The following is a 23,413-nucleotide window of genomic DNA, read 5'->3' on the forward strand; positions in this document are numbered from 1 at the left end:
CTGTTCTTTAAACTTATTTTCACATATTTCATTCATAACATCTACGTATCAAAGTATTTACTATAATACTAGCAGTTAAATTTGTTAGCGTTTTTACGAAGGAGAAAAACGACTTTAGAATCACTTTTGATGGGAAAACTCCTATTTTAGAGCCTATTTTCTAGGGAGGGTAGGTTCTAGCCTAAAAGCCATTTTCCAGGAAAAAGATTTAAATATACAAAGTTTAGTCATAATTGTTAAACTCTAGCTTTTTACGCTGCAATTTAATAGCCATTCCAAATGCACATGTAGACTTTAAGATTCATACCATTCGGTTTTTGTTGTAAAAAAAAATATGCAACGGCAAGACAATTTCTGATAAATAATTATCTTTCAACACTGTATGTGTGCATTTGATGCCATGGGGTCTTTTCTACAAAATGTTGAAATGTTAAAAATTATTCATATTTTTTAAAATAAACGTAGATTTTCTTTAAAAATCGTTGTTTTTATCATAATACAATTTGAATATTATATTAAGAATTTTCCGTCTTTTACAATTGATTATTACTGAAAGAAGTTGCACCTGTATTGTGACTTAATTTATTAAACTTTGTTTAAAAAAAAACTACCTTAGTTGTAGAACTTATCTTATCCTTTTGACAAAGTTAATAAATATATTAATAGAATGTCTACTCTGCAAGACCGGTACTGAATGATTATGAACTCAACATCATTTGTAAATGATTTTATAGCATAAAAATATTGCATTTTTATATGAAATTTTTTTTTTACAAATATGTTTTATATGAAGAATTCAAATATAAGAAAATTTAAGAATAAAAGAAAATATCTATGCACTTTTCTTTTCCCTCAATTACATGGTAATACAAGCTACAATTGTAACCATTATATTTGCACATTTTTATTTATGTAACAAACATCAGCTTGTATATTAAAATCTTTTGGTATGTGATTTAATGGATGGATTCCTGTAAAATATTTGTAGAATCCCTTCTCTTTCAGAGTTCTATATGTATTTAGTAAATCTGGATATAAGGCTTTGCTTGGCCAATCTGGAAAAATATGATACTCCAAGGAAAAATGTCTGATTCTTGAAGTCATTCCAGTTTTTATTAAATAATTCAGCACCGACCACTCATGACCTTCCACATCTATTTTTAGGTAATCCAGAACTCTCTGAAATAAAACAAATCATTATCATACAGGTGTTCTCAATGAATACTTGATCGAACCGTAAAATTAATTACAATTTATAAGAAAAATGTCCTCGGAGAGAAAAAGCATTTTAGTATCTTTGAGATGTTATCGGGAAACAGCTTGCCTTAGAATGAATGTAACAATATCTCTCGGTGACATTGGTAAGCTTTCCGAACACATCAAATAGATCGTTTTGTCAGACGCGCTCTACTGAATGCTACATTTTCCTTGAATGATTTAGCGCATAATATTGAATCAAATAAAGAAATAAATATTATTACAAAATGATTACAGGTTGCATTTCATTGCAACAAGAATCAACTTAAGCTCAATTACGATCTAAATAATTAATTTAGATATAGTTTGGACGACAGTACTCACATTTTTGTGACCTAGTTTTTCCATGATTGAGAGGAGATCCATCATATTCCATTTTTGATCATTGGTTACATAAATGTCATGGCGGGGATTGAAATCCTGAATCACACTGTCACTCAGACCAATGGGATGAAAAACTACGCTAGTATTCCTTTTGTGTTCTTTTGTGTTCATACTGAAAGTATTTCAAATGAAATTTTATTTTTTAAAAATTGAATGTTTATGCCTAGCATACTTGAACAGAAATGAAGAGTATTCTGACTTCTGCTAGAGTCGGTTATAATTTAGTGAACAACACGAATTTTAAAGACTACATATTAATCTCATCCAGAGATTTTCGTACAAATGAAATATTCGACAAATTTAAACTGCATATGCTAACATTCCAAATATTTTTATTCTTTATGTATTAGCCAGAGAAAACTTTATAATGGAAAATACCATGCCGTGTGTTTTATAACATTCAATTTAACTATTCTTAACTTGTCCAACAACTCATACTGAATATGTCGATGATCTTTATGCATCCAGATCGATATACCCGAGGCGTACATTGTTTTTGTCCTGTCTGTCTGTCTGTCAGTTTATCTGTCTGTTGTCAACTTTAACCTTCGCCATAACATTTGAACCATAAGAGATAGAGACTTCATATTTGGTATACATACGTACTCTACTAATTAAATTCTTTCAAATGACAACAAGGTCAATGGCCTTGTGACCTTGCTTGTAACCTACGGTATATGCTCAAAATAGTTTTTTTTTCTCGAACTTTCGCCATAACTTTTGAACCATAAGTGATAGAGACTTCATATTTAATATGCATACTCCACTCATTAAATTCTTTCAAATTACTTCAAGTCCGATGACCTTGTGACCTTGTCTATGACCTTTATGCTAAAAATAGCTTTTTCGAAACTGTTGCCTCCGGATGCATAGTGTTTCACAAACAAATCTTGTTCTAATTTATTTTAGACAAAATGATAAAGAATAATAAAGTATGTGGCATTTGATCTGCAGAAACGAAAAGACATACATATTATAAAGAGTTTTACAAGGTTCTAATGAACTAAAATTGAAATAAAAGATTTTTATAGAAACAAAATAGTGAAAAAAATCAACCTGGTTATAAAGTCATGTTATAAAATAATTATCCTTCAAATAGTATTGCAATACCTTGGATCAAACGAATGGACTTCGCAGCCAAGCTCAGCCATAGCGTCATCAAAACTGAAGTCATTGGCGATGCTGGAAAAGAATTGTAGCTAAGTTCTTAAAAATCATAATATGTAGAAGTCTGCGCTGTTTCATTGTGCAATTGATAGTTTGGAAACTTTGAAACCTCAACATTGCTAATTTGTCATAACTTAATATACTCACCCAAATGAGTATACTAAGCACGGTTTCTCTATTTTAAATGGCTCATCTTGGCACAGAAACCAATTTCCTACTCGAGTATTTTGTTGACAGTTGTAATCTTGTGGCCTTCTTCTAAAATCTCTGTTTTAAAAAAATCAATAAATCAGATTGTTTATTTCGAAAAATAAGTTATTCTTGTGCTCTGTTTAAAACTTTAAAAGAATCTCTTCTTATTATCACAAAGAAAGAAAATAAAGGAATACATTTCTAGAAAAGCTGCGGCTCTCCACCAGTCAGATTGTAAGACTTCTTTTGATTGGTTGTACGTTGGCATTTTCTTTAGGTATGTCCAATCATTTTGCTCCACAGGCTGCAGTCTTCTTCCCAGTAATTTTACTGCCTTTTTTGTTTGTGGTGGCTGGATTACTTCTGTCTTCGTTTTCTTCATCAATCTACGGACACCACCACGGACATTTGTTTGGGATTGACGTTGTTCAGTAGCTTGCTTTTTCTGTGGGGAGTTGTTTATCCGTGTGGAATCTGTTAGAATAATTGATTCATTTGATCACATAATTAGTGGTATAATAGTGTCAAGTAGTTACAGTCAGCTTGTATTGTTGCAAGGACAGTTTTACAGTAAACACATGGATCCCTTGTTAATGTAAATATCATTAAAAATCACAATAAAGAAATTCATTAGCAAAAAGTAATTTCTTTTAAAATTTCTCAGTTAGACAATTGTTCTGCTTGGTATAAATTTGTAGGAGTTATCACTTATCAGTGTAGGCTTTAGCGAGTTTTATTACAAAAAAAAGTTTATACTGCTTGACAGATATATATTTTATAATGCAAGATGTATTTATTTTATCGAATATTCGAATACTCCTATCGAATATTCAAATATCAATTATTTTCAGTTTTGATATCCCTAGTTTTTATATACATGTATATCATTTTCGACTGATAGTAAAAAGAGAGAACCTCCAAAATTACGAATTGCGAATAAAAAATGACGTGAAAAATATGTGTATCACAGTACGTGTCCTAGTGTTTGACTGCACAATTCGCAGCTGAGCAGGCCAAGCATACGCATAGTGTCCCAAGATTCTGGATATGGTTCTTTTTCATTTTACGTACTTAGCAACGCTTACTCACCTTGTGGCGTTATGCTGGGGCTGATAAACTCATACGTGCTTCTGTTGTAAAAGCAAAAGATCAAGAAGATCCCGAAAACAGGAATAGCGGCCAGCAAGTTCCTCTTCATGGCCAAGTGGATTTATCGTTAGTCAGAAAATTGGGTGTCCATTTCTGATTTCAGTCTGCAAGGGAAAACGTATTGATATTGTGATGCATGATTGAAGCGCCCAAGAAAGTAAAACTTGTGTTGGACTGTTTGGAAGTGCATGCAAGGCTCTGTTCAGTTTTACAGTAGAAGGGGCTAATAAGAAACAAGAGGCCCATGGGCCACATCGATCACCTGAGCACTGTGGCTAGGAACAAGAAAAAATCAATTCAGTAAATTGTAAATGCATAAGTAGCCCTGATCCTATTAAAAGGGGGTATGATTTCAACAAAATTATATCAACGCAAACTTAGATCTACACTAACTAAGGATGATTACATATTTTTTGCTATAATTTTGAACTTTATGGTGGTCCCACTCTACCATCTTGGGTCATGATTTTAATAAATCTGCATCTACACTATACCTGAGGATGCTTCCATAAAAACATAACCAATCATGACTTTGCTGTTCTTGAGAATAGATTTCTCCTCTATATTCCTATGTAAAACTTTGAACAAATGTGAATCTAATCTACCTGAGGATACTTCCATATAAATATGACTAATCATGACTTTGCTGTTCTCAAGAAGAAGTTTTTTTAAATATTTTCCCTATATCGTATAACACGGTTAAAATGAAGTCACTGTGACTTATGAAATTACTTTGCTACAGCCGTAATTCTATATATCCGTATAAGGAATTCGTTAAATTCATAAAGCTGGGTATCCAAGATAACGTCGCTATATCCTTGAATTCGCAATATCGGTGTTCGTACGAGTTTTACTGATACACCTATGTAAAACTTAAACCGCGTCCATTGTGGCTCCGCCCTACCTCGGAGTCATGATTAGAACAATCTTGAAAGGGACAATACCTGGGGATACTTTTATATAAATATGAACATTCATGGCTTTGCTATTTTCGAGAAGACAAAGATTGTTCCTATGTATTCTTATGTAAATGTTTGATCGTCAATTGTGGCCACATCCTATCCCTGGGGGTCATGATTTGAACAAATTTGAATCTACACTACATGAGGATGTTTCCCACTATGTTTCATCTTTCCTTGCCAAGTGATTCTTAAGAGGAATATTTTAAAAGATGCCATGAATTTTTCACTAATTTTCAATTATCTCCCCTTGTAATAAAGTGTGGCCCTTCATCCAAGAATACTTTGTGGCAAGTTTGGTTGAAATTGGTAAATTGTTTGTTGAGAAGAAGTCGGGAATATGAAAAGTTTACAGACAGACAAACGGATGGACGGTCAAACTCTAAGGTCAAGGTTAAATACCTTTAAACCTACTGAAAGGCTTTGACACAATGAATATACATGTACATGTGAAATATGAAGTAAGCACTATTTGTTCAAAAGTTAAGGTCAAGGTTAAAGTGTAGTCTTTTTTGTAAAAGTGGGTCAAACTCCAAAGTTTAGGACAAAAGGTCAAATTTGGCGGATACCAAAAGAGAGCTCTTGTAACAAGGAATACGCCTGTGAAATTTGAAAGCCATATAGCCTCACCCATTAAAAATGAGCAAGGTTTCTGTTTTTACAGACAAACACACTTAAACTATACATTTTACGGAGGGCATAAATATGGGATATCTACTAGTATGTAGCCTGATTAGATAATGGCTCTATCCAACGAGTTAAAATGTATATTCGCGAGGCTTACCGACGTTTCTCTTGAAAACGATGGGGGAGGAGGGTGGTCAGAAGCCATTTCAGATACTTAAAGTTTAATGAAATTCGACACTTCAGTGATGTATACAAGTCCCTCTTCTGCTTTTAACGAAATTCTTCTTTATTTATTATTATCATTTATTTTATAAGGCATGGCTTTTTACAAATCAAAATTTTGGTTTTAAATCTTGATTGAGAGAGACAGAGGGATTGCGTCAAAATTGGAAATGCTGTTGATAAAGCAATTGTAAGTAGTTTTGACATGCACATACAGTACGCTATTCAACCAATCTGATTTAAATCACATCCTTTGATCCGCTCACATAGATCGCTACCTTGTGTGCCTTGTGTAGGGATCTATGTGAGCGGATCAAAAGATCTGATTTTAATCAGATTGGCTATTCAACAAAATGACATATTACTTACCCTGCGCGTTCTGACAATAGAAGAAGTTGAATCATGAATCATTTTAAAGAATTCATCAACAAAAGGTACAATAGGTACATATTTTCTTTATTTATAGCTTTATCACGTGTAGACTATGCCATTAACAAATTGAAATTTAGAATTAATAAATATTTAATCGTAAATCATTATCAACATAAAGTTTTGAATGTGTAAATTCAACATGCAGAAAGATATTTCATGTAAAATGTCAAGCAAAAATATAAGATCCAGTCCACATGGCATAATATTACAAGGAAAATTGAACTTGAAAAGAGCCAAATAAATACGAGTATATAGATTTCTTTGCAAACATTGATAGACGGGATATGTTGCACTGAATTAGAGGTACTGACATTGTATTGCGGTGGTTAAAAATAGCGAATTTGACATGGATAAAACATCTACAATGTGATGTCTCGTGACTGACAGATACAATGTACTTATAGGTAAGAGTGCCTTTTCAGTACTCGGCATGGAATTAAAAAAAAATCCCACAATAAACTTCAAACGTTCATTGTAAAAAAAAAAATATGATCCTTCACACCTAACCAGAATTGATAGATATAGTGTCTTGTTGTAAATTTTGAATTTACCGGGTGGCAGTAAATACAAAATTAGTTGCCACTCGGTAAATTCAAAATTTCCAACATGACAATGGCAGACTGACTCATCGATCTGTTATTACACCTTTCTTTAATACCTGCAGTTTACTAAATGAATTTAAAGATCAAACGATTACAACTTACATTGTTTTGTTTTCTTACATACGTTCCAAATCAACATACATATATATGTAAACAACACAGCGCCGATTCCTTTTGTACAACAGTTACTGTCTACATGGTCGCCCTGCTTTTACTACCAATTAATAGCTGTCCATTATTGTCATGCATATATAACACAAAATTGTAGTGAAACACACTGCGGCGCGTGATGTTTTCTATAATGAGTATGTTAATTAGACGACGAATTTTTAACATGCATGATATTTGAATATTTTCTCGCCCCTAAATAATGTTAATTAATACTATAGTATTGATTTTAGAAATCAAACTTCAGGTAAGGCGAACTAGAAATCGTATATCGATTACCTTCAGCAATAGACCACGGCTAGAATCTAACGATGTCAATCCTAATTAACTAATTAAAGGACGCTTCATTAATTCTTCATTGGATGTCCCGTGTTGTCAATAGGGACTCAAGGTTGTAAAAACATGAAAATCGAATGAAGAAATTAAACTGTGAGATTACCCTGAAATCGCTATTTGTCTTCCCAAATAGATGTAAAAAATGAATTCGAGGATGCCCATCTACGATTTTTGTTTTATTTTCTTTGATTTCAGATTTTTAAAAATCATGAAAATTGAATGAGGGCGCATTTGGTTTGGATTCGTCTGGAAATTTGGCTAATTGAAAAGTGAATAGATCATTGTTCCATCATAAGATATTCTCACAGTTTATTGATGTACCATTTATATGAAATACAAGAGGGAAATATTTTTCCGATATTATGTTTTGAGTTGTTAAAATAACTCGTTTAGTACGAACACGGATACTGCGAATTTATGGATATAGCGAAGTTAGCTTGGATCCCCAGCTATATGAATTTAACGAATTCCTAATAAGAATATAACAAAGTACGGATATAGCGAAGTAATTTCACAGGTCCCAGTGACTTCATTATAACCGAGTTTTACTGTATCTTGAAATATGGCTAGGTAAACCATTTAAAGACAGATGATAGAAACTTTTCTTTCTTCAAAAACTTGAAAATAACAACTAAAGGCTTTAAGCCATGTTCAAAGGGATTAAATGAGCAACTTAAATCGCATATTTCCTATTTTCATTCAAAGTTTAACAATAATGAAATGTAAATGTTCCGAAAATTGTAAATAGATTTATAAGGCTAGTTGCAGAAAGGTAACCCGGTTCAATTCCGAACATCATAGAAAGTTTACAATTTCTTAATATTTTAGAAATTTAGAAATTTATTATTTTTGCATCATTAACAATTAAAATAGGTAAAATAAGATGTGTTTGTGAAACAATATGCGCCCGGCGGCAAGAAAGAGGTACTTGCAATAACATTATGTTATCTTTAACGACACTCCCAACGCCATCAAAACTACAGTTCTCCTCAAAGGAGGATCGCTGCATTTCATTTCCGGAAATATGCATAGCATTTCCGATATTTTTTTATTTCATTTCCGACATTTTTTGTTTTCATTTCCGACATAATTTTCTTTTCATTTCCGGAACTTACCTGTGCGGCAAATCAATGTTTTCTAAGTAAGTGAAAATGGAATTTTAAAAGTATTTATTACAAAATATTGATAAAAAATAGAAAAAAAAACATCTACACATATATGCATACATGTAGTAGTAAGTCTAGGTAAAAGAGTTCAATGAGCATGAACTTTTTCACCACATTTAAAGTGCACTAAATTAAATGTAAGTGACAGCACCACACTTATAAATGTCCAAATCACTGATAGATTTACAAAACTCACTTAATGCATTTTAATTATTTATTTACGATTTTTTTCTTTAAATTTTTCATAAGTATAGCATTCAGATCTGTTACTAAAAGTACTGTATATGTATTTGAAAAATGTCGGAAATGAAAAAAAATTCTCCCATAACATTTCCCGATTTTGCGAAGAATGGACACAAAGTTAGCCTCTCTAACTCTGACCTATTTACATTCACATTCACCGTTCTTATGGATTTATTAATGAAAATACTGAACGTTACTTTTTGTACTGTAAGAATTAGGGTAAAACAAGAATAGATTTTTAATACCCTAAGTATTAATAACAAAGGACTATCAAACATTTAAATGATTCTTTTGTTCATCGTGGTACAAAAGCTTGTCAATTAAAGACCACAGACAATAATGTTCTATCAAACATCAGATCATAAGTGCGAACCTGTTTTACGCACTTCTTTGTAGGTCAAATACAATCTGCTATCACCCGAATGTGTTGATCATTGTATTATCCATTTTTAAATAAAATAATTCTTCTAAACAATTTTATGTCTTAATTAATTATTTTATAATCTATGTTATATGCATGTTTGCTATGTAAAATCAAAATATTTCAAACATGTCTTTAGGTGATTACCAGTTATCAACAGGTTAACGGAATAAAAAAAGATAATGATCATTGCAATTAAGAAATTAACTTACCCGTTTCATAGAGGTTTTGACTGATTAATGATGCATGCAAAACAGGACCTGTTTAAACCCAATATTTGGGGTCACTTCGAAGTTGATCTTATGACTTAGGATTGTCTGAAGACCAAAGTCCCATAACTGTCCAACAGAACTCGATTATCTTTTCAAAGTTAATTTTAACCAGATAGATATCTCAGACTCATAGCTTCGCATCATCAGGTTTCTATAATAGCATGCTGTAAATCACCTAGAAACAATAAAATAAAACAATACAGTAATTCAGTAAAACGATGAAAGTAGAATCACAAGTAGGTACTACAATTTTCGGATTTTTTATATATATATATATATATATATAGAAAAAATACTCAAAAACTTCCTCCTCCTTTTTGTCATGGAAACAGATAACTAAAAATAACCGACTCAACTAAGATACAGCTGTATGGTGAACTATTGCCTCAGTTGAGAGTTCCACCCACTAAACTAAGACACAGATGTATAGTGAACTATTGCCTCCACTGAGAGTTCCGCCCACTAAACTAAGACACAAGTGTATGGTGAACTATTGCATCCACTGAGAGTTCCATCTACTAAACTAAGATACAGCTGTATGGTGAACTAATGCATCCACTGAGAGTTCCACCCACTAAACTAAGACACAGCTGTATGGTGAACTAATGCATCCATTGAGAGTTCCACCCACTAAACTAAGACACAGATGTATGGTGAACTATTGCCTCCATTGAGAGTTTCACCCACTAAACTAAGACACAGATGTATGGTGAACTATTGCCTCCATTGAGAGTTTCACTCACTAAACTAAGACACAGCTGTATGGTGAACTACTGCCTCCACTGAGAGTTCCGCCCACTAAACTAAGACACAAGTGTATGGTGAACTATTGCATCCACTGAGAGTTTCACCCACTAAACTAAGACACAGATGTATGGTGTACTATCTCCTCCACTGAGAGTTTCACCCACTAAACTAAGACACAGATGTATGGTGAACTATTGCCTCCATTGAGAGTTTCACTCACTAAACTAAGACACAGATGTATGGTGAACTATTGCCTCCATTGAAGGTTTCACTCACTAAACTAAGACACAGATGTATGGTGAACTATTGCCTCCATTGAGAGTTTCACCCACTAAACTAAGACACAGATCTATGGTGAACTATTGCCTCCATTGAGAGTTTCACTCACTAAACTAAGACACAGATGTATGGTGAACCATTGCCTCCATTGAGAGTTTCGCCCACTAAACAAAGACACAGATGTGTGGTGAACTATCGCCTCCCCTGAGAGTTTCACTCACTAAATTAAGACACAGATGTATGGTGAACTATTGCCTCCATTGAGAGTTTCACCCAGTAAACTAAGACACAGATGTATGGTGAACTATTGCCTCCATTGAGAGTCTCACCCACGTAACAAAGACACGGATGTATGGTGAACTATGACCTCCTTGAGAGTTTCACCCAGTAAACTAAGACACAGATGTATGGTGAACCATTGCCTCCATTGAGAGTTTCACCCACTAAACAAAGACACAGATGTATGGTGAACCATTGCCTCCATTGAGAGTTCCACCCACTAAACTAAGACACAGATGTATGGTGAACTATTGCCTCCATTGAGAGTTCCGCCCACTAAACTAAGACACAGATGTATGGTGAACTATTGCATCCAATGAGAGTTTCACCCACTAAACTAAGACACAGATGTATGGTGAACTATTGCCTCCACTGAGAGTTTCACTCACTAAACAAAGACACATCTGTATGGTGAACTATGACCTCCTTGAGAGTTTCACCCACGTAACAAAGACACAGATGTATGGTGAACTATTGCCTCCATTGAGAGTTCCGCCCACTAAACAAAGACACAGATGTATGGTGAACTATGACCTCCTTGAGAGTTTCACCCACGTAACAAAGACACAGATGTATGGTGAACTATTGCCTCCATTGAGAGTTCCGCCCACTAAACTAAGACACAGATGTATGGTGAACCATTGCCTCCATTGAGAGTTTCACCCACTAAACTAAAACACAGATGTATGGTGAACTATTCTCCACTGAGAGTTTCACCCACTAAACTAAGACACAGATGTATGGTGAACTATGACCTCCTTGAGAGTTTCACCCACTAAACTAAGACACTGACGTATGGTGAACTATCGCCTCTATTGAGAGTTCCATGTGGTACCCCAGAGGATTCGTGTTCTTTGTTTGAAACAAATTTCATCATGCTTGGGCGGATCGAATCAAAATTATTGTCAACTTTATCTGCATATAGACGAATCACAAATTGTTGAAATGAGCAAATTCTGATTTTTTTTCCCTGCATATCGTATTTATTTATATATTCATTGGTGGATTCGAATTTCTCTTTTATACATATACTTTTATATACAAACTAAACATGGACTATGGCACAAGCATTTTAAAAGTAGGAAGAACTTGCAGTATATACATGTAGATAACTTAACAACTTGAATTGAAAACTTCATTCAACGACTAGTTCTACACAGCCACGTAGCATCGTTTTTGAAAGTGGGGGGGCCAGCCCAGAGAAAATTTTTTTTTTACTTACCTGAAAAAGTTGACAAGAAAAGAAAAAAAAAAAAAAAAAAAAAAAGGAAATTGCCCAAAGTCGAATATCCCCAAAGTCGAAAATCCTATTTCGTGGGGGGGGGGGGGGGGGAGGGGGGGTAGAGGCCTACTTCAATGCCTACTTCTCCTGGAACTAATTTTCCTGCTTTCTATACTACATTTTCTTGACATTAAATTCGTGTACTATAAAGTGGGCGGGGGGGGGGGGGGGCCACCAGCCGTTAAATGAACAAAATTTCCAATAGTAAAAGTAATGTTGGCAAAAAAGTGGGGGGGGCTGGCCCCCCTGCCCCCCCCCCCCCCCCCCTGTTGCTACGTGCCTGCTACATGTAGCTTTTAAAAGATACAACAAGTCTTCACTGGCATTTTAGTTTTGTGCACCAAGGCTCGCAAGGAAATTTTATATACAGCAATCCAAATACAGCTTGATAGAGGCCTGTAGCAACCTTTTCTATGTGGGGGAGAGGGGCATCTCCAGTAAAAAAAAAATGCGTACTACAGAGCTGTGCAACCATTAGATTTTTTTCCAATGATAGATTTCTTCCGTATAAATCCAGAACAGATGTCAAATACCCGCTGTTATATGGGTTACATGTATCAAAATAGCCCGATTTTTAACCAGAAGTCTCTGTCGAGACTGTAGCTCTACTGGTTTGTACTTATAACAAAGGAAGAGAAAAGAAGTCATTGCCATCAGACCAAAACTGTAGAAGGAGTAGCGTTTTAAAGGAATTTCACAGACATTTCTATTTTTAGTAACAATGGCAACACTGTTCATCGAAATCAAAAACCGATGCACTATTTTTATGTATCTTAGTGTAGTCTACTTGTGTGCCAAGTTATATTGAAATCAGACCAAAATTGTAGGAGCAGTAGCGTTTTAAAAGGAATTTCACAGAAAATTCTGTTTTTAGTAACCATGGCAACACTGTTCATCAAAATCAAAAACTGATGCACTATTCTATGTACATGTATCTTAGTGTAGTCTACTTGTGTGCCAATTTACATTGAAATCAGACCAGATCTGTAGAAGGAGTAGCGTTTTAGCGGAATTTCAGAGAAAATTCTATTTTTAGTAACCATGGCAACATCGTTCTTTGAAATCAAAATCCGATGCACTATTTTATGTATCTTAGTGTAGTCTACTTGTGTGCCAAGTAATATTGAAATCAGACCAAAACTGTAGAAGGATTAGAGTTTTAGCGGAATTTCACAGAAAATTCTATTTTTAGTAACCATGGCAACACTGTTCATCGAAATCAAAAACCGATGCACTTTTTTGTGTATCTTAGTGTAGTCTACTTGTGTGTCAAGTAATATTGAAACCAGACCAAAACTGTAGAAGGAGTAGCGTTTTAGCGGAATTTCACAGAAAATTCTATTTTTAGTAACCATGGCAACACCGTTCATCGAAATCAAAAACCGATGCACTATATTGTGTATCTTAGTGTAGTCTACTTCTGTGCCAAGTTATATTAAAATTAGACCAAAGCTGTAGGAGGAGTAGCGTTTTTGAAAAGTTGTTTACAGACAGACGGACAGACAGACAGAAGACAGACGGACAGACAGACAGACGGACAGACGGACGGACGGACGACGGACAAAATGTAATAAGAAAAGCTCACTTGAGCCTTCGGCTCAGGTGAGCTAAATATACTTCAATCCAAATACTAGTAGCTTGTTACAGGCCTGTAAAAAACTTTTTCAAAGTGGGTGGGGGAACGGGGGGAGGGGTTCCGGGCTACAAGAAGTCCACGTGATTACGGGTTCATCTAGTTGTGCGGCATGTCCAATAACAGAAGTTATATAGGTTCTGTTACCAAAGCTGAAGATTTTTTTAAAATAAAAAGAAAACGTTGAGAGAGAATTTAATATTAATTTTGTGCTTTTATTTTACTGTCACTCAATGTGCACATCATTCGCAGCCCTGTGAAAAGCAATTTCAGTTTGGGGGACACAGCCATACATTTTCTGGTCATGCATTATAGAAATTGTTAACGATGGGGAAACCTCCGTCACCTTTCAGAGTAACCAGTGGACTCGTCCAAGGATGCTTTGCTGGCGACTGTAAAAGTTACCTGAGATTACTACGCAAAGGAAAGCGCGAAATCTCTGTATAGAAACAGTTGCGGCTGCGGAGCCTCACTCATTGTTCATTCGCCATAGAATAGAATCCGACATTTAACACTTAATATCTTTGAATATATAGACGTTTTCAGGATAAGCTTCATTTTTTTTTCTAGAAATATTTTTATCTACAAAAATAATACATTATCGTGCTTTTAAACTGAGTAAATCGATGACCTAGCATCGTTTTAGATAACTCAAGCCCCTCTAGGGCTTGAGAAAAAAATATTTTTAACCATTTCTGCAAAATTTGGAGATAAGTTCCATTATTTGAAGATAGTTACAATTATTTGAAGATAGATACGAATACTTGAATAATTTTAATTTGGCGTTCCATAAGGTTAAAAGTTTTTGCAGAAAAACAGACAGATGTACGGACAGGGCAAAAACTATAAATTATATCCTCGAATCTTCGATTACGGGGCAAAAAAAAGGTAAATACTAAAAGGAAAAGTGTCTTTTGACCACCAGGGTGAAAAGACAAGACAGCGCTAATCATATTCCAAAGGTAAAACGAAAGAAGATAATGTGTTTGTTTGGTTGTATGTTGTTTAACGTCCCTCTCAAGAATTTTTCATTCATAATAAAAACAACACCACTTGCCGGTGGAGAGCTGCAAAATTTTGTCCTATACTCAGCACTTACGGACATCGTAGACCTTAAATATGAGCAGTAAGAGATATTTTCTGCGACATGGGACCTCGGTGTATACATTCTCACCCTAAGGACCGACCTCTACGTCCTACAGTGGTATTAGTATTGTACTCCATTGGCTGATTCGATTGGTTTTCTTGGTTGGTCTGGATTTTTCCCGCTTTGTATGAGTATTCTTTGTTCTATGGTTGATCAGGCCAGACCTATATACATAGACTTGAGACTGAAGATTTTCCTTCTCTGATCACCATTAATTTCATATACAGACATACATTTTGTCAGTCAGACAATTTATTGGGAAAGCGTGTTCCCACAGAATGGTGAGATTTATATGTTTTATCTTGGATATCTTTTTATGATTATTTTGGGAGAAGTATGTAAAGATTTATATATTCAAGAGTTATCTCCCTTTGATGATAATTGTGTAAACTTAGGATGATAATCTATTATCTTCATGTTACATGTAAAGTAATGATTGAACATTATGTGTGTGATATTTACATCTTATTTATTGTTGTTTTATGATATTTACATGGCTATATTAAAATTGATGTATATGCCATGTCACTCCACTGTGAATAAATATAAAGAACCCTGACAGGAGTTTGTGTGTCTTTGCCATACCCCCCTGTTACAAAAGCAACGATTTAGTTTATCATTTCCCCTAATGGCTTTCCATAGATGTGTGCCATCTTATCCGGGTCAATCTTAGAAGAACCCTGCCTGGGTCGCAGAACAAAGACAGTATACAGGTCCTTGTCAACATTACGAAGGAACACATCATCTCTTTTCATAAAATCTTGTGAAAATAAAACGAAGCAATAGCTAATGTGTAAAGCATGCACACCGGTTACACAACCTTCTAATGCCTTGGCTGAACATTTTCATACAATACCTCTAGTAGTATCAGAAAGCCCCCTCTCTGTAACCAAACACATTTTTTGGGGCACACCCCTTTAAATAAGTGTAAATCCTTACAGAGACTGGATTTTAATCATTATAACATTCTTCTGATTTGTTTACACAAAAATGTTACAGACGTGCGTGTGTTATGCGAGAAGGGGATCGTCATTTCACACTTACTCTGTTTAATGGCGAGGCACACAACTCCCAACGTAGTCAATGATATTCCTTAATCCTTGTTATTACGTGTTCTGAATTCTCTCCAGTTTACAAATACTCATCCACACTATCTATAGAGCAACATTTCCCAGGAAATTCTGGGAAATAAATAAACGATTGCACGTCCGGAAAATAAGGAAAAAAACATACAAGGGAAATGCGATCCGTTTCTTCTGTACAGTATCAGATAAAATTCAGATCCAGTAAATCACTATATATTTGTTATAACTTCACTTACCAGTACTACGGTTTTACATCCTTTCTCCAGCTCCTACTTGAGTACTTGACATAAAGTGTTTTGTTGTTCTAGCTGCGTTTTGCCCGCTTTCGTGGCAATAGCGGTTTGCTTAATATAAATTGCATAACATAAACTAGAACAGCTCGGCACACGGCTTCGTGCAGAAAAAACTTTATATAAATAGCAAACATATATTCAAATAAAATCGAAACAGAATATAAATGTTAAGTTACATGTGAATCTAGTATCGGAGTCAACAACATTCAGGGGCATTAAAAAAATATTAATGACGAGTTACTTAATTTTGCTTGTTTAGTATTTTTAATTTATTAGCATATATTTATTTATCTTTTTTCTTACTTTGAAAAGCTTTACTTGAAATTCTAGCTTCAAATAAAATCCTGTAAGTGTTTATGCCTCCCATAGCAAGGACTCTGTTTGCGAAATGGGGACAATAATACGGTTTTATTCGTTAGGTACATTGTTGATGCACAATGGAGTGCAAAATCAAGAGCCTCTGTAAGCGTACAAGTATAACGCGGCTCTGATGCCTGAAAGGTTTACCGCGCCGTAGGAGCCTGGCATGCTTCTCGAGTTTGTGCTCCAAATCTTTTAATATACGCTGTGTAGGAGGAATGTGTATCATACTATAGATTACTGTTTGTCCAGTGGCAGATTTAAGGGGGGGCGCACCCGGCGCCCCCCCCCCCCCCCTTAAATTGTCAAAGTTAACGTAAATCACAGTTTCGTCTAGAAAATGTAAATATGTCTACTTGGTAAACCTCATTTTTACCCTACATAATCTCTAGAACCCAGGAGCTTCCGGGGGCTTCGCCCCCTAGGCCCCCACCAGGGTTTTGCCTGGACCCACTGGGACCCCTTGCCTACTTTTGGCGCTCCCTCTAACTTCCATTCCTGGATCCGCGCCTGTTGTCCCACATGAAGCTTTCCCCCGACACGAGTCTTTATCATGCAGCATATCAAAAAGATCTTGAACATGATGCACAATATTTTGTGAAACAATGATGCCCCTTGTGGGAATCAAAAATTAATCAAAAAGTGGGATGAACTGATTTAAACATATTTTATTGAAAAATAATCAATCGGATTGGACACAAGTTACGCCAACTTAGAATGTCCTCTCCAACGTACACAAACAAAAAAAAAGCAAATTTATATACACGTGATGTACAACAAACAAATCTACATTGCAAAAAGGAAGAAAAAAGTGCTGAGAGATCTATATAAGAAAGGAAGAGAATAGGACTGCAAGGAGAGATGAAAGAAGGAAGGGGATGTAAATGATACAGAATGGGACGAACTCCAATGCCAATATCAAAGGTTAATAAATAAATGGTATCTAGAGCAAGGCCTTGTCACAAAAGTACACGTGAAATATCAAAACCCTATCACAAAGTGTTTAAAAATATGTTCAAAGTAGGTTAAATTCCAAGTTTAAATTATTGGTAAACCGTATTCAAACGGAGGGCTTGTCACAAGAAATACAGCTGTGAAATCAATGAGGCTATCTGGTAAAGCCCAAATTGCCAAAAATTTATGGCCTAATGGCTGTATATATAAAGTTTTTTCCCTAAAAAGTGGTTTAAACTATAAGATCAGTCACGGTGGTTACAGCATTTCCTATAGAATTGCAGTGTAGGCAGTACAATTGATCATACATGTATACGTTGCGGATATGAATCCTAATGCGGGACATGAGACCGTATTAACCGAGGATATGTCATATATATATATATATATATATATATATATATATATATATATATATATATATATATATATATATATATATATATATATATATATACACACACAAGATACAAGATATTTTATTTACCAATCAAGGGCCCCGAGGGGCATTTCAACATACATAAATGTACAATTTAAACATTCTTTTTCTTAACAATATTAATTTTTTTTAAAACAGTTATATAAATGATCAAGTTACATAATAATATTGTTCTCAGTGTCAATGATCATACATAATACAAGTGTCCAGAAGAATGTCAATGATCACAATACAATACAAAAATGTGATGCTATACATGTATAAATTTAAATGACTTAGCATGCATAAACACGATGACAGAATCTATGTAATTATACATTGGTTCTTTTACCATTTTCAGAAATAAATTTTCCAAGTAAGCATAAAATTTCTTTATTTTCATTATTCATTATCCATACAAGTTTTTCAGAAGGTGTCAAAGAAGAGAAGTTTGGGTTGATTTTTGATATTGTTTCCATTAATTGCAACCTTTCATTGCTGTATTTTGGACAAATGAGCAAAAAATGTTGTTCATCTTCAACTTCCTGTATATTACATTGAGAACACTTTCTAGATTCAGAGGGAAGTCCTGCATATCTTTCCCTTTCAATATTTAATTGATGTGCAGAAATGCGAAGTTTTAGTTATATTTTTCCTCTGATCACAGTTATTGACAATGTGAAGATAGTGTTCTCTTCCAAAATTGATTTTGAAGATGGAATAAGTTCTTAGTTTACCATCATTTTGCTGCCTATTTTCCCTGTACCATTGGTTTATAAAATATTGTCTTATAATACATGATGACTTCTTTTTAAATGAACAAGTACTATTTGAAAGCAGTTAAATGACCCAAAATTGTCTCAATGGATGCAAACCACTATGGTTTATTTTCTAAAAAGAGGCTTTTTGAGACGGAGTATGCTTCTTTGAGTAGGACAAAAGATGGTTGTAATGTTTCTAGTCGAAACGGTCGAAACCAGTAACTTAGCATAGCTTTAATAACTGAATGATACAGTGGAAATCTACCTAGCTCAGATAGAAGTGCAAAGTTTGTTGACTTTCTATGCACTCCAAGAATAGCCTTGCAATATTTAATGTGCATTGTTTCACATTTTAATTTGTTAAATATTTTGTCCATTGTAATATCTTTGTTTTGAAATTAAGAAGAAAAGGGGTTGAAAGCCCCCCAAATTTCACAACCATACAGAAGAATAGGAGAAATGGTATGATCAAATAAATGAAGGTTAATATTGACATTATGACAACTGGACATAATTTCTCTCTGTAATTTTGAACATGCATATGCTTTCAAGGCCTTCTTATATAATTCATTTTGAGCGAAGATAAAAGAACCTGAGTTACAAAAGTAAATACCAAGATATTTGTATTGTTGAACACATTCAATCAACTTATTTTGAAAAGAAAACTTTTCTGATATTTATATGTCCCTGTTTTTTTTTTAAGTGCAATGTGTATAATAAAAATATTTATTTTAACAGAAAATTAAATCAAAGTAAGACTTCTTGTCTGCAATATGTACAATTCAATATTGTGAATTATCTGAAATGGTGTATTTATATACAGGTTGAAATGCCTTTGATTGGTAAATAAAATATCTGCGGAATCATTGTGTGTCACACCTGATCGAAGCTGAAAAACAGGTAACAAGTGACCTAAAAAACATTTACCTGCTATATTTCGCAAGTCCCCGTAGCGCAGCGGATAGCGCGCTGGACTTCTAATCCAGAGGTCGCGGGTTCGAATCCCGCCGGGGATGCTTAATTTTTTTTTTTCTTCTTCTTCTTCTTTTTTGTAGATTTGGAATGTTCTCTCTTAAAACCTGTTTGAAATTGCCACAGTTGTTCTAGAAAAGAGATTAAAGAAAGATTCATGAGTTTACAGACAGAGGACAGCTGAACAGACAAACATATGCTGTACAAAATTTAGGCAGAAAAACTCGTATGAGGTTTAAGTATGGGTGATTTTATAATAAAAGATTTATATCATATTGTATGTAGTTTATGCAATAATTTTTTTTTCTTTGAAAAAATTATGAATCATAGGAATAATTCCCTAACGGTAAACTCTGTCAAGAAAATCATTGGCCATGCTGTTAGTGTTACTAATAAATTATTTCCAGGAATAAATAAGGCGCTTTGTCTAAGTAAAGCCGATGGATACTTGTTTTTCTTTTTATTTTATTATCACCATATGACTGGAAGAACATGCTAACCTATAAACTTATCATCTGTACATGAAATATTTAATTTTGGATTTGAAACTTAGGAATGGATATTTAATTGACCCCCCCATACTCCAAGAAAAAATGAGAAGGATTGGTACTGATAGGTTGTCTCCATTTTTATCTATCTATAAAACAATCAAATCCTAATAATCAACAGATAAGAAAATATCTGGCTCAAGGTCATATCTCTAGTTTTAAGGTTGGAAATGAGATACAGAATTTGAGTCTTGGCTAGAACTTCAAAATCATTGGAATGGAATAAATTCAAACATTGCAATGCTATTCTCCTCAGGACTCTCCATACCTTCTATCAAGTACATAATGGTAATAATATTCAAATACATTATTTCCAAGATTAAGTAAATATATAAAAATCTGACAGTTTAACTTTTAAGTCTAGGTCACCAAGGATGGGATACAGAAAATGAAAACATGCTGTAAATGGGTTAAAAATGGAGTAAAATGAATCTGATGGACTGATGTTTAAGCCTGGAATTGAATGACAAGTATGCATCAAGGCCCTCAAATAATTGTCATTTTGAAGATCAAGCTGTGGAATTGATGTCAAAATCTTATATGGCTTTTATACTATGGAAAGAAGAAAGACAGTTTGAGGCCTTTCTCCTTCTTAAAACATGATTTCCTTTGTTTTGAAAATTAAATAGAAAAAGTACAAAACTGGTATAGGGAATGCCTTACAGGTAACTTAAATTGATTGCTAGGGGAGCTAGCTCAACATTAAGCTACAGAATGGCCAACATGAACAAAAGATTTACGCCACAATCATGTTTTAATTATTTATAAACATACATTTTTTTTTATAATTAAAGGTTGTATTTATGTAAATCATTGTAATACATTTAAAGGGATTAGAAACTTGGAAGCCTCTTGTGTCAAAAAATCTAGATCAATCTGCCTTTTATTTTGATACCTTGCAGTAATAAAATCCATACCTCTCAAAAAGTAAATAAACGTAGTTGTATCTCTCCCTGAGATTTTCTGACAGGTCAAAGGGAAAAAAAAACACGTGTTCTTCTAAATGTACTAGTACATGTAGCTGTAATCCCAGGACTTTACAAATATTTTTTTCGTTTAATATGGAACCATAAATTATCTGTTAAGACCCTCAAAAGATAGAAACCAAGGGCCATATTTTTGAAGAGTGTGGATTCAGCAATTGAACCTTTGTCATAAGATCCTGCATCGTCGCTAGCCTAGGGTGATGATCCGGATCGTCACCCTCGGCTAGCAAAGATGCAGGACCCTGTTAATTCAAAAATCTGAACTGATTGTTCCAGTATTGATCAATGAATAGTTGAATGCCTTCAAGAGACATCTTCACTCAAGGTCTTAACTATTAAGACAAATTGGTTAAGAGTTTTAAAATTTATTTTAACAAGCTAACAAATTTATAAATAAATATATAATAAAGGTAACACATTTATAAATATATGAGTAATGTCACGTTATTTCCTCTAGGATATTGTTTATTCTGCCTTTATTTGGTCTAAACTGAAATCCATCTATGGTTCCTCCTTTTAGAGAAATTTGAACCAGTTCCTGAAAATGTTCATCAGAACAACAGACTGGGCTCAAGGCGTCGTCAAAGTTTGGTTGATAGAACAGGAACAACAGAGCCTGGACACAAGTCTCAAAGTCACACTGGTCAGCTGACCAGACGTCACGGTCCAGTACACTGACGCAGACATTGGAGCAGTCGTCACGGTCCAGGTGGTCAATGTTAGGATGGTAGATATCCGTCAGACAGCGGATGATTGGGGGCTCCCTGGGCCACTGACATTCCTTTTCTACACAAAACTGAAAAAAAAACAAGTGAACAAGGAATTTAAAAGACGGAATTTATAATCATGGCTAACTTTGAACAGGGTTAAATTATATATGTTAAAGCAAAAGACTGCATCATTTATGCTTATTAATTCTTCAGATATCTGGCATTTGTTTACCTCAAACCTGAAACTGCCTCCTTGATATGGACCTCCATTGGGCATTATGTCCACCTCAAATCTAAAGAACGTCTCCGTTCTATCTTTTTCGTCGTCATCCCCCAGAATAACCTTGGCTTGGCCATCTATATAGAATGGTTGAAAAAACTGTTATTAATTAATGACTAAAGATTTACTGATGTGCCATACACACAAAATAAATAAAAACATTTCAAAAATTGTATAGACCTAAATCAATTTACAAAATAGCGACTTCTGTAGAAGTCTAAAGATTCATTTTGGATTTTTCTCTGAAATTTATATATACATACACGATACATAAGCAGAGACCAGATTTTCTTTCTTTGTTGCTTTGTTGTTCATGTTTACAGTACGTTTTATTTGCAAAGAGTTATCTCGCATTGCTCGCAATGCTCCCCTAAGACACGTGGCGACTGTGGTCAGCTGCTTAGCGACAGACACCAAAATGATAAAGACCAAGAAATTCTCACCTGAAAAACTCTCTATAGTCCTCGCCAAACGATGAAAATCTTTTGTTATCCTGTGCGTTGTCCCCATATTTTCTATAAATACAAGATCGCCCTAGTTTCTTCTGGATAAACATTTTCTATAATTATAAACGAACGCACTACGTGCGTGAACAAAAACGAGTTCTCACGTCATGTTTGCCATCTTTCTTCCACAGTACATTTCGTATAATTACGGGTATGTAGGACTTTAGCAAGCTTTATATGAAAGTCCCGATTCTATATTTAGATTCTTTTCACAACACAGCTGACGGATGATGAAATAAATTGCAATATATTCTATTAATATACATAGAAAAACCCGATATGTTCCGAGTGAAATTAAAATTAAATCATTTGTAAGTTTTCTACCCGATAGAAAGATATGTGCCTCGGTAGCGCAGTAGGTAGCGCGTCAGTCTCATAATCATTGTCACAGAGCGATCTGAAGGTCGTGAGTTCGATCCTCACCCGGGGCATTATTTTTTTGTTTTTAACACGATATTCCGACATCATGATGATTGTACTTAGTACTAGTGCTACAAGATTTGCATGGCTTGGTCGCAATAAAATACATGTTCGTATTATACGTGCATGGTCGATTATGTATTTTCAGAACAATAG

General features: G+C 34.5%; 2 protein-coding genes and 2 non-coding genes across 9 annotated transcripts; 2 read left to right on the forward strand and 2 right to left on the reverse strand.

Moving 5' to 3' along the window:
* Nucleotides 1-879: 879 nt before the first annotated feature.
* On the reverse strand, nucleotides 880-19,860 carry LOC134239352 (probable methyltransferase-like protein 24). Of its 6 annotated transcripts, none has more exons than XM_062721515.1 (7): nucleotides 19,763-19,860; nucleotides 4,090-4,253; nucleotides 3,198-3,474; nucleotides 2,956-3,075; nucleotides 2,752-2,823; nucleotides 1,582-1,753; nucleotides 880-1,179 (listed from the first exon to the last, which is right to left on the reverse strand). In XM_062721515.1, the coding sequence occupies exons 2-7, from the start codon at nucleotides 4,196-4,198 to the stop codon at nucleotides 889-891; spliced, it is 1,041 nt and encodes a 346-aa protein (XP_062577499.1). In that variant the 5' UTR covers nucleotides 4,199-4,253; nucleotides 19,763-19,860; the 3' UTR covers nucleotides 880-888. The 6 variants fall into 6 exon arrangements, with proteins under 6 accessions (XP_062577499.1, XP_062577498.1, XP_062577504.1 ...); XM_062721514.1 differs by lacking the exon at nucleotides 19,763-19,860 and adding an exon at nucleotides 16,286-16,425; XM_062721520.1 differs by lacking the exon at nucleotides 19,763-19,860 and adding an exon at nucleotides 16,286-16,425 and having other exon boundaries at nucleotides 880-1,175; nucleotides 1,578-1,753.
* Trnar-ucu (transfer RNA arginine (anticodon UCU)) lies at nucleotides 19,779-19,851 on the forward strand. The gene has a single exon. It is a non-coding gene; the product is annotated as a tRNA-Arg (tRNA).
* A 1,830-nt stretch (nucleotides 19,861-21,690) lies between the features above and the next one.
* On the reverse strand, nucleotides 21,691-23,085 carry LOC134239353 (uncharacterized). Its single transcript, XM_062721521.1, has 3 exons — nucleotides 22,775-23,085; nucleotides 22,284-22,408; nucleotides 21,691-22,137 (listed from the first exon to the last, which is right to left on the reverse strand). Exons 1-3 carry the CDS (start codon nucleotides 22,839-22,841, stop codon nucleotides 21,781-21,783), a joined length of 549 nt encoding a protein of 182 aa, XP_062577505.1. The 5' UTR covers nucleotides 22,842-23,085; the 3' UTR covers nucleotides 21,691-21,780.
* Nucleotides 23,086-23,178: 93 nt separating this feature from the next.
* Trnam-cau (transfer RNA methionine (anticodon CAU)) lies at nucleotides 23,179-23,268 on the forward strand. Its single transcript is given in 2 exon segments — nucleotides 23,179-23,215; nucleotides 23,233-23,268. It is a non-coding gene; the product is annotated as a tRNA-Met (tRNA).
* The last annotated feature ends 145 nt before the right edge of the window (nucleotides 23,269-23,413 follow it).

This window comes from Saccostrea cucullata, unplaced genomic scaffold (assembly GCF_032062105.1).
Source record: "Saccostrea cucullata isolate Sc308-1 unplaced genomic scaffold, CSIRO_AGI_Scuc_v1 ctg135, whole genome shotgun sequence".
Lineage (NCBI taxonomy): Eukaryota > Metazoa > Mollusca > Bivalvia > Ostreida > Ostreidae > Saccostrea > Saccostrea cuccullata.

Excerpts from the sequence above, each read along its gene's own strand:
- LOC134239352 (XM_062721515.1), bottom strand. The coding sequence starts at position 4,198 with ATGAAGAGGAACTTGCTGGCCGCTATTCCTGTTTTCGGGATCTTCTTG. Across the intron at positions 3,076-3,197 it reads GCCGCAGCTTTTCTAGAAAT|AGATTTTAGAAGAAGGCCAC; the intron begins GTATTCCTTTAT and ends TTTTTAAAACAG. Across the intron at positions 2,824-2,955 it reads TGCTTAGTATACTCATTTGG|CATCGCCAATGACTTCAGTT; the intron begins GTGAGTATATTA and ends ATTCTTTTCCAG.
- LOC134239353 (XM_062721521.1), bottom strand. The coding sequence starts at position 22,841 with ATGGGGACAACGCACAGGATAACAAAAGATTTTCATCGTTTGGCGAGG. Across the intron at positions 22,409-22,774 it reads GACTATAGAGAGTTTTTCAG|ATGGCCAAGCCAAGGTTATT; the intron begins GTGAGAATTTCT and ends CATTCTATATAG. Across the intron at positions 22,138-22,283 it reads GAGGCAGTTTCAGGTTTGAG|TTTTGTGTAGAAAAGGAATG; the intron begins GTAAACAAATGC and ends TTTTTTTTTCAG.